Raw genomic sequence first — 11,510 nt, 5'->3', positions numbered from 1 at the left:
ACACATACCCTCCCCACTTTGGTTGGTCTTACCAGCCACAAACCAGTAAATGAAGCCAATTGTTCATACTCCTTCCTCGTTATCCTCTGGTTCCTTCCNACACATACCCTCCCCACTTTGGTTGGTCTTACCAGCCACAAACCAGTAAATGAAGCCAATTAATTGTTCATACTCCTTCCTCGTTATCCTCTGGTTCCTTCTCCTTCACTCAACAATTGAGTGCAATTAGATATCTGTTGTGTTCCAGCCATTGTAAATGAAAAACAACACAGCACTTGCCCTCGAGGAGTTTGCTGTCTTCTGTCTACCTTTTCTCCATCATTGTTGTTGTTATTGTTTGTCCTTCATTCTGGAAGAAGACCATGACATCAAGGAGGTGATGCCATGACTTGCAAGTGATTTGGATTTAAGTGAGGTAGGGCTGTGCAAGGTCACCAGCCTCACTTTCTTCTCTGGAGTCAGCTGGGTCCAGTGGCAAGATAAAAGAGCAGGATGACTGGAGATGGACCCCTTTCCATCATTAGGGAGAAAATGAATAATAAACCTTTAGGAATGCATAATTATGTCATAATATATCTCATTGCCTAAAAATGGACTTTGGACTGTGGTGACTACAGCAGAGTGGGGCCTGAGGCCCAGCAGCTGAACTATTTCTGTTAAAATATGAGTGTGGGCTGATAAAGAAGAACAAGAATCTGCAGGATGTAATCATGTACCATAAAGTCACACAGAAGATATTATGAGCACCTCACACAGTACCTGGCACACATTGGGCACTCAATAAATGCTCATTGAATTGAGTTGAAATAAGGAATATAATTATATCAGAATAGAATATTATAATAGCTAGGACACTTGAAGAGAGGAGCCAGGAGCTGCTAGGTGGGCCGAAGTAAGGGTACCATCTCAGGGCAGAGGAAGAGAGAGTCAGGGGAAAGAGTTAAAAAAAGGAAAAACAGGTTCATCTGAGGACCATTTATTTTAGAGACAGGTGAGAATTACAGAATTATAGAAATTGGGCCTGTGATTTCATTAATATAGGCCACAACCAGGAGAGGAAACACTCCACTGGTAGAGGTTGGTGCAGTTTAGTCTTAGAGCAGGACTTCTTCATCTGGGGTCTTAAAAATATTTGGATAACTATATTTCAGTATAATTGTTTTCCTTTGAAATATGATACATATTTTATGTTATTTAAAATTAAATTAAAACTTATTATTTTTACATTTGAATCTAAATTTCTTATATAAACTTAAAACTTTAAAAATTAAATTAAAACTTATTTTTACATTTGAATCTAAATTTCATATATAAACTTAAAACTTAAAACATGTATATGTATGTGTGTATAAATATATGTGTATAAATATGTGTGTATATACATATATAATACATATTATATATGGGTATGTATATATACATATGTGTGTGCGAATATGGATATGTTTATATATATTCACATATACATACACACACACACACACACACACACACACACATATATATGATTCTGAGAAGCAGTTCATAGGTTTCACTAGATTGTCAGAGGGGCCCAGGGCACACAAACAGTTAAGACCCTCTGTCTTACAGAGTTGCCTAAAGCAGTGGTGTCAGACTGAAATAGAAAGGGGAGAGGGGATGGGGGGGTGGGCCCTAAACAATATGTAAGGATCCCTGAAGGTACATAGAAAACCACGTATTGACTATTGAATTTTTATTTATTTTGTTCAATATTTCCCAATCACATTTCAAGCTGGTTTGGCTCCCTGGCAGTCAGGGAGCATGTTTGACACCTCTGGCCTATATCACTGAGAGACTGCGACTTGTCCAAGATGGTGCACCTATGTGTGTGAGAGGCAAGATGGGAACCCAGTTCTGCCTGGCTTTAAGGCCAACTTTCTAATGACTTTGCCATGCTGCCTTCTTAGGGGTAGGAATGGGAGAAATGAGTGAGACTAGCATTGACAAGTTTTCTTAAGAGCATGCTGATAGGATGCCTTGAGGAGGGGACAGGAGAACTGATATGCTCTCTGACTGGTCTGGCAAAGGTCTTTGAAGCAGGAAGTGAGTGTTTTATGGGGACATGGGTTGTGAGGTCTGGAGGAAGCATCACTAACATGGTCGAATGTCTCTTCTAGCGACGTCGTGAGGCTTGAAAAACCTGATCTAGAAGAGCAAAGAACCCAGCTCATCATAAGGATCAATGCTGACAAAAACCAGCTGAAAGCCGTTGAGGACAAAATCCTAAAAATGCTGTTCACATCCGAAGGAAACATTCTGGACAACGAAGAGCTTATCAACACTCTCCAGGAGTCCAAGGCAAGAGAAGGGTTTTCACTGTGGATGGAAAGCAGGTCCAGTGCTTAGCTTAGCACATGCTGTATATGAAGGCTTGTGTGCACTGATTGATGGAGGAGCCAGAACTCAGATGCCAGAGAAGAGACAGAGACTGGTCACTCTCTCCACTCACTGATTGTTGTCACGTCAACTTTTGTTTTAGGTCACTTCAGGGGCCATTAAAACCAGACTGCAAGAGGCAGAGTCCACAGAAAAAATGATCAATGCTGCTCGGGAGAAGTACCGGCCTGTGGCAACTCAGGGATCTGTCATGTATTTCGTCATCGCCAGCCTGTCAGAAATAGACCCCATGTATCAGTACTCCTTAAAGTATTTCAAGCAGGTCGGTTTTCTCTTAGTTTCCTCCGAGAGAGGAGATTCCATTGACTTGGAGCAGACCACACAATTCTCACACAGACATGTGCCTGAGGAAGGTTGGGGGGGAAGGATGTTGAAGGCCCTTTCCATCTAAAAAACCTGAGGCCCCTAATAGTCACTGTAGTTTAAAGCCTGCTATACCTCTTGTTGACTTGGTTCAGCCATTTCCAATTCTTCATGATCCCATTTGGGGGTTTCTTGGCAAAGATCCTGGAGTGATTTGCTACTTCCTTCTCCAGATCATATTACAGATGAAGAAACTGAGGCAAAGAGGGTTAAGTGACTTGCCCAGGGTCACACAGCTAGGAAGTGTCTGAGGCTACATTTGGACTCAGGTCCTCCCGACTTTGGGCTAGTGCTCTTTTCACTTCCAAAGGCCAAGCCAACAGCGTGGCTGAAGTGGGTGAATTGGAGTGACGGAACAGAGGACTTGTCTGGGGAGTTCCCACCTTGGTTAAGAGCTCAGCTCCAATTTTTGGCCCTTCCTACTCTCCCCCTACAGGAACCATCCACTGTAGCTGAATTGGTCTACTCAGTAATTCCTGGATACAACTTCTACTTTCCCCATCCAAACATTAATGATGCTTTGATTCTGTGTTTTGTGATTTACAGGATTTTCCAGTCCTCCATCCCCATTCATCCCCATACCTTGATCTCTCTAGTCAGTTGCTTTAGAAAAACTTTACCCCTCTTCTGAGGCATGATATCTAACTTATCCCAACTTAAAATGTGGAACATTACTTTTAGCTTTACAATTTAACCTGAGATTTTTTTTTCTTATTTGTTAGTCTCTTTCCCCTGAAAGAAATGGAAACAGAAGGATGTTTATTCCTAACACCAACACTCATGAGGTCATTTAGGTCTTTTAGAGGTTTCGCCATTTTTGCCCTACTTCTTTCTCTACAAACTCAGTTCAACAGCCACTTGTTAAGTACTTCCTAGGAGCAAGAGACCATGCTAAGAACTGGGGACAGAAACATTAAAGGACAGAGTTCGTGCCCTCAAAGACCTTACTTTCTACTGCAAGAAACAATGTCTCTTGCCCATTCAGTATTATGAGGGGGACATGTCTCAACCAAGGAGTTGGCAAAATGAACTGATTCAATTTTCTTACCCCGTGGCTTTGAATCCTGTTCACATAAGGAGCCATTCTATGATACCACCAGCGTAGGCAGCTGGGTGGCTCACTGGATGATAGAGCTCTAGAATTGGAACCGGTAAGACCTGAGTTCAAATTATGACCTTAAACATTCACTAGCTATGTGATCCTAAGCACTCGCTTAGGATCACTCCACCTGTGACTGCCTCAGTTTCCTCCTCTCTAAAATGGAGATAATAATAATAGCATCTGCCTCCCGGGGTTGTTGTGAGGACCAGATGAGATAATTTTTGTAAAGTGCTTAGCACAGTGCCTGGCACATCGTAAGTGCTATATAAATGTTAGCTATTATTGCTGTTATTGTTATTAGATTTAGTAAGTAACTTCCAGGATTGCTGTGAAGGTAAAATGAGATGAGATTTATAAAGCTCTTTGCAAACTTGAAAGCGCCACCTCAATTTCATCTTTTATTATTATTATTATTATCATAAGGAGAAAGAAAAGACTATAGAAAGAACAATAAATTTTTTAGAAACTGCAAGATGGGGAAGGATCATAGATGAAAAGGAATCTAGAGGTCATTGTGGGGTAGCTGAGGCGGGCATGAGCCGAGACTCATCTCTCTCTTGCAGTTATTTAACACGACCATCGAAACCTCGGAGCACATCGACGACCTGCAGCAGCGCCTGGTGATTCTCCTCGATCAGACACTCTTGACAGCTTACGTCAACGTGTCCCGAGGACTGTTTGAGCAGCACAAACTCATCTATAGCTTCATGCTCTGCGTCGAAATCATGCGCCAGAAGCAAGAAATAACAGAAGAAGAATGGAATTTCTTCCTCCGTGGCGCGGCGGGCTTAGATAAGGTATCGCTTTTATAACTGGGCTGGGGCTGCTGCTGCCGAGGCAGAAGGGCTCTGGGGAGCTGAATGAGGCTGAAAAAGAGGGCTTGGGTCCCGAAAGAAGCCGCACAGAGCTCCAGCAAGTTATGTGACTTCTCATTGCCTCAGTTTTCTCGTATGAAAGATGGGGATAAGCACCTCAAGGGAATCCTGTGAAGGTCGGAAAATGTTTTGAAATTTTAAATGAGGTCCACGTGTGAGGGCTAGGGATTGGCCCTGTGATTTTACCAGTATAGGGAGCTGCCAGGCAAAGATATTCCCCAGCAGAAGCAGGTCGGTGCCTTCTTTGAAACTTTTACTCTCGGAGAGTTGCCTAGAACACTTACCTGGAGTCCCAAAGTTAGTATATGTTAGAGATGTGACTTGTTTTACTCAAATGGAGACCAGCTTTCTGTGCTCTCCATAATTTTGTCTCTCCACTATTCCCTGAATGTGAGATATTATTAAAATCTCATAAAACTCCACCATACAAGTGCCTTGAAATTCCACAGGTTTGATTATGCTATGGGTCAGATCTTGTTCCTATATACAGGGTGACATATCCCTCTATACATAAGATAGAAAGTCCATAAGGTGACACTTACCCCGAGTGAGAGCACCTGAGCTAAGCCTTAAGGAAGGGAAGGATTCTAATCCTCTGCCAGTTGAGGGAGGAGATCAGAGGGCAGAAGGGAAAGTTTATGTTCCATTGTATGAGGTCAGCACCAAAGCCAGAGTTAATGCTGCCCACTCATCTTTCACTGATGAGGAGGTTAGCCCAGCCCCAGGGCTTCCTAACCCCTTTCTTCCAGCTCTGGTTTTTGCTGCCAGACTTCTAGAGAATCACAGGGCAAGCTGTGATGCCCTAAATAATCAACCGACATTTGCCTGCTACATATCAGACACTGTGTAGACCCTGGGGGTGCAAATACGATCCATGAAATAATCACTCCTCACCTGGATCTTACATTCTATTCTATGTGCAAGTGCACAGAGAAATCTATAAAGCACAAATATAAAGTGAATGAATACAGGAGTTAAATAAGAGTGGCGGTCGAGGGGGGAGTGGATAAGGAAAGCCTTCATGCAGAAGTTGCTGCTTCAAAGGTATCTTGAAAGAAGAGAGGAATTCTGGGAAGGAGGGTGTTTCAGGCCGAAGGGACAGTGGGTACAAAGGCACCAAGGAGAGAGATTAGGAACAGAGAAAAGGCCGGTTTGGCAAGATTGTAGATGTAGGAAGGTGGAAACATAGGTTAAGGTCAGGTCAAAAGAAGGGCTTCTTTTAAAAGCTAGTTGATTCTCAAGACCTGTTGTTGCTTGTTGATGGAGCCTTCTACTGTATCATAAGCTCCCAAGAAGAATTGACTCATCGTAGTTGGGCATGAAGAGAGGTGGCCCAGATGTAAGGGCAGCAAGTGGTCAGAATCACTAGCCTTTCCACAGCCTCAAGGTAGTGTTTGGTACGGCAGGCCACTTTGCTCTTGGGACTATGTATAGACCTCAACATCCTATTTATAGGGAGAAAAGAATGAATTCCCTTCCCCCACCCCATCCCAGATGCTCCATAGCCTTGAAATGGACAAATAAATATGTGCCCCTAGGAAAAATATTGGTCTGTCCCCAATAGGACCTTGCTCTGACCATTAGTGGAAGATGTGGTAACCTGCACAATACTTTTTGAAAAGCAAATAAAAAAAAAAAAGTCCTCTGGCCCAAAACTAAGCATCTGTGTAGTGTCTAAAATTCCCACCATTAGAATTAGTTCTTTAATTATCCTTAACATGTAAATACTGGATCTGGGAGATATAACACATTGGTTCATTAGCATCTATTTTCCCATCAGCAAAAAATAATTCCAACAAATAAACTACTTGAACAGAAAAGGCCTAGTCTGGTGGAGTTTAATAGGGCCAGGGAAAGAGGAGGAGGGGACTTTAGACAGGTGTGAAAGAACTTTTGTTTTTTTTTGGCTAGGCAATGGGGTTAAGTGACTTGCCCAGGGTCACACAGCTAGTAAGTGTTATGTATCTGAGGCCAGATTTGAACTCAGGTCCTCCTGACTCCAAGGCTGGTGCTCTATCCACTGTGCAACCTAACTGCCCCAAGAACTTCTAAACAGAAGGGGTACACCTGCCTTGTGAACATCCGAGTGTGACTGACAAAGGGCCCACTGTTCCCCATGCTCTCTCTTGCTCACCCCCATGTGGTAGATGAGCAGGTTGGGACCCATAGTGCTACCTTAACATCACAATGTCCAGCCATGTGACCCTAGTCTTTCCACCACCTCTCTTCTTTCTATCTTAAATTAAGACCTCCATTTACTCTGAATTTCTCTACTCACAATTTAGTTAATTCAACTTTAGGACCAGTCTTCTTAAAGTTTATTTTAGCTTCAGAGACCATGACTGGGTGGGGCAGGGGAGGGGAAAGGTGACTGATGAATGGAGCCCGTCTCCATCCTCACACTTAAGTTTCAGAGGAAGCCTGGTGGATGTGGTAGACTGAGAGGGGACCTAAGTTCAAACCTTTTTTCTGGCATCTATTGATTTCATCATTAGCTGACTGGGCAAATCATTTAGCATCTTGGTGGTCTAGGTAACTGTCTATGACTAGAAGGTGCCAACCTGTGCTGGCAGACAAAGTTATCTCACTTAGGAGTTTCCCATATCAATGGAAGTAAGTCCAGTTTCTATCTCTACTCCAACTGCTATCCACCCCAATAGGGAGGAGGATATAACTGTCCAGCTCCCTAACCTACCCCACCCCTCTCCACCATCCCAGGAGGCTGCCTTTCTCTCACCCCAGTACTGATGTTTACCTTTCCGTCTGTACCCCTCACCCTCCCTGACCTACGTCATTCTACTGGAAGCTGTAGAGACTATTATTCCTAGAAGCTGATGCATTTCACGTATGGAGGCTTTGTGTGGGGAAGAAAAACTCACAACTAATTACACATAAATTTAACCCTTCCTGAGAACACCTTCACAAGTAGTTTAGTAGACAGGGCTAGAAGAACCTTTCTCATTTTATTAATAAGGAAACTGAGACCCACACGGCTAGTTAGATGCAAGGGCCAAAACTAGAACCCAAGACTCCAGATAGCCAAGCCTGGGGTTCTTACCCTTATGCCAAGTTGTTTCCCTCAGTTTATCAGCCCACCTACCTTTCATCAGCTAGCCTTCTTTTGGGAAGACACTGCTAGAAAATCCAGCAGACATTTTCCCTACGTGACCAGTATAGCTTGTCACTTCCTTTGGGCAAGAGATTGAGTTTCATCCATTGAGTAGTGAGATAAAGGCATATTTGGTGTTCACCTTTTGTAAATTATTGTTCTTTTTGCCTTCTGTCCACTATAGGAGCGCCCTGTCAAACCTGAAATCCCCTGGCTCTTAGATGTTATGTGGTTGGCCTGTTTTGACTTGGAAGACACCTTTCCAGCTTTTCAGGGAATATCATCACAGATATTGCTCACTCCCATTTCAATCAGACTCGGTAATGTGACACATTGCCAGGACTTTTAGAAGCAGGGCTCCCTTGGGCTCTTCCCCTATACCAATCATGGCAGCTAAGCAGGCACTTAGTAAGTGCTTGTTAATAAATTAATCGCAACATTGATCTTTTTCACTGGAAAATTTCCCAATTCTCAAGTTACCCCTGATTATTACTTGACTTTCCCTCCTTTTTGACATCATTATTCCCTATTATATTCTTCAACAGATAAAAACATTATTTCAATTTTTCCAACAACAAAATTTCCTTAAATAGTGGGAGAGAATTGTTGAGGAATATCAATCAATCAAGAAGCATTTATTAAGCACTTACTGTATGCCAGGTGCTATGCTAAGTGCTGGGAGGTACAAAGAAAAAGCAAAAACAGTCCCTGTCCTCTAATTACATTCTAATAAGGAAGAGCTTTACTTATCGTCATAAAAGTATTTCCTTGAAAACAAAACCTATCATTAGCTTTAAAACTAAAACACTAGAAGTTTTCCCACTAAGAACAAGGGGCCGGCAAGAGCATCCATTCTCACCATTACTATTTGAAATCGTTTTATTTCTTACCATTACTAATGGTAATAACTAGAAATAGTGATAAATAACTAGAAATAGTTGTTTTTCACCATTATTATTATGAAATATATTTTTATTTGAAATAAAATGCTAGCTATAGCAGTAGGGCAAGAAATGAAGTAGCTTAGCCAAAGAAAAGATAGAAATAAAAGGTATCTCTATTTGCAGATGTTATGGTGGCTTATTTGGGAAACCCAAGAGACTCCAAAGACATTTAAAATAGCTTTAGCAGAACAGTAGCCCTGATCCAGATAAAGGACCCCACTCACAGGCATTATTTTTTATTATATAGGGCCTGGCAAGCACATCAAAATACCAAAGGGTGTGACGTATACCAGAGGACCAAGAGGTCTAGGGGAAGATATGTGGACTTACACAGTCATTGGCAGTTCTGCCATGACGTTGGTGCCTGGTGCTTGTGGTATTTACTGCAGACTCACCACCAGCCCAGATTATGCCACCATATTTATGATAGACACATCTTGAGATTTTTCTAATTCTTGCATAAAATCATAGGATTATAGATTTAGAGCCAGATGAAAGAAAGCATCCAGTGCAACCCTCTCATTTTAGAGATGAGGAAACTGAGGCCCATAGTAAATAAGTGACTTCTCCAAGGGAAACACAGATAGGGGGAAAGCCAGGATTTGAATTCAGATCCTGGGACTACAAGTTTGATGTTTTGCACTGTACCTTATTGCTTCTTCTAATGACATGAAATTGCTCTCAGCTGTGTAAAAAACACGGAACTTCCAAAAGAATGGGTATAATGTCAAGCAGCCTTCTCACTGTATGTGATAAAGGCCCACAATTCATAGCTCACATTTGGAGGGAGCCTACAGAAAGAGCTTAAGTTTGTGACCTCCTGCCCCCATAAGCCAAATCACAAGAGCAGCTAGAAATAAATGGATTTTGTCCTTGGAACTACCAAGATTCAGCCTTACTCTCTCATGACACTTCCTGGATGTCTTTTACCATACCATTTCCACTTGGGCTATCATCTCCACTCCCCCCACCAGAAAATCCAACTCCACCCCCTGGAGCCTTATCTTGCTCACAGCACTTTCTGTACATTTCCAATCATACCACTCTAAGCATAAACCCTCCCTCCTTCTAGCTTTCCTTTCTGTGTTGACTTCCTTTTTTTAGAATGTAAGCTCCTTGAGGGTAGGGACTGTCTAATATGCTTTTATTGGCATCCCCGGTGATTAACACAGTATAGTAAGTGCTTAATAAATGCTTTCTCTTATCTAATTCATACATCAAGCATTTCCTACCATTCTCAAAAGGGCAGCGTATTCCATCAGCCCACGGCAGAATTCATAAAAAATCATATAGCCCACTCAGCATCAGGGACCTCATTGTTACAGGTTTCTAGAAAATACAGCCTTTGTCTCTGCCTGGTGAATGTATGTAAGAATAAATAGATGATGACCTTAGGCCACTGGGGAAGACTCTTTTAGGTTAATGTGGGAGTGGGGCCACCCGGTGCTAGTTTAAGGCTAGTGAAAGTCAAGGAAATTCATAGAAAATAAAGAACCCTTTTATCCAACCAGTAAAGCAGTATTGGTTAGATAGAATACAAGTTGCCCCCTACCTAGGGCAGCCACTATATTGCAGGAGGCCACCTTCCCTTGATGTTTATGCATGCACCATGCTCTCTTTTTAAATTTTAGTTATTTACATATGTATCATTCCCTCTCCCTCAATTGTATGACCCATGATTGCAGGGAGAAAGTCTTATTTAATCTCTGTATCACCCAAAGCACTTAGCACTTTAGTAGGCACTTAATAAATGTTGGATTGAATTGAATTGTAGTAGTTTGCTGGTTAAAAGCTAATTTTAATCCTTCTCTAAAATTTAATTTTCAGGAAATTTAAAAACCCATATTAACCCCCAATCCTGGGATGGTTATGTTGAAGAAACAGAAGGCCAAGAATCAGCTGGTTCCAAAAACCATTGGAATACAAACTTGAGCATGTTTCAGAAACTAATTCTTATTAAAAACCTTAAAGAAGAAAAGGTAAAATTATGTTTTCCTTTTTAGAAACTAAGAGAATACTTTCACACAATTTATGATTCACAGATTAATTTAATTTAGCATGTTGTTTCAATAGTAACCATGGGCCAACTGCACCTAATTCTGCATTTCTTGTACTAATAGAGTCAGTGCTCTAGCTAAGATCTGAATGTTCAGATTATCTGAGTGATTTCAAAATTATTCATAAAGATCATCCCCAGGGCAGGGATGAGGATATGCAATGACTGAGAGCTCTCAAAGGCAGTTACAGAGGTATGTAAGTGCATACTTATAAGACCTTATGCCCAGCCAATGGAGAGGATGAGAACCTGGGAGTTTGTCTGCAGTAAAGAGGATAATATGGGCCAACCAAAACATCTGGGAAAGACTTGAAGTAAAATAGATCACCGAATCAAAGATTTAGAGGTGTAAGTTACTTTAGAAATTACACAGAGATGTCACACTTGCCACCAGGGATCAACAGCTGCTGGCAAAACTTCCCCAGTACTCCATGAACCAGATTAAAATGTAATTGGAAAGTATTTAACAAAATTAATAAAAGTACAATACAACATAGGTAATGTTAATGTGTGGTTTTCTAAATCAATATGTGGGCAGCTAGGTGGTGCAGAGGATAGAACACCAAGCCTAGAGTCAGGAAAACCTGAGTTCAAATATGACCTCAGACACTTAGTAGCTGTGTGACCCTGAGCAAATCACTTA

General features: G+C 41.7%; 1 protein-coding gene across 1 annotated transcript in view; it reads left to right on the top strand.

The window, feature by feature from the left end:
• Window positions 1-11,510, top strand: part of DNAH6 (dynein axonemal heavy chain 6) — a 236,355-nt gene that overhangs the window by 180,706 nt on the left and 44,139 nt on the right. Inside the window, exons 60-64 of the mRNA XM_027846132.1 lie at window positions 2,139-2,319; window positions 2,501-2,680; window positions 4,447-4,680; window positions 8,052-8,187; window positions 10,639-10,790. Of these exons, the coding sequence (XP_027701933.1) occupies window positions 2,139-2,319; window positions 2,501-2,680; window positions 4,447-4,680; window positions 8,052-8,187; window positions 10,639-10,790 (883 nt within the window). The remainder of the gene's footprint in view (window positions 1-2,138; window positions 2,320-2,500; window positions 2,681-4,446; window positions 4,681-8,051; window positions 8,188-10,638; window positions 10,791-11,510) is intronic.

This window comes from Vombatus ursinus, unplaced genomic scaffold, assembly GCF_900497805.2.
Source record: "Vombatus ursinus unplaced genomic scaffold, bare-nosed wombat genome assembly UNPS02015066.1, whole genome shotgun sequence".
Classification (NCBI taxonomy): Eukaryota; Metazoa; Chordata; class Mammalia; order Diprotodontia; family Vombatidae; genus Vombatus; species Vombatus ursinus.
Note: the sequence above shows the minus strand (reverse complement) of the source record. Positions and strands in the feature narration are given on the sequence as shown.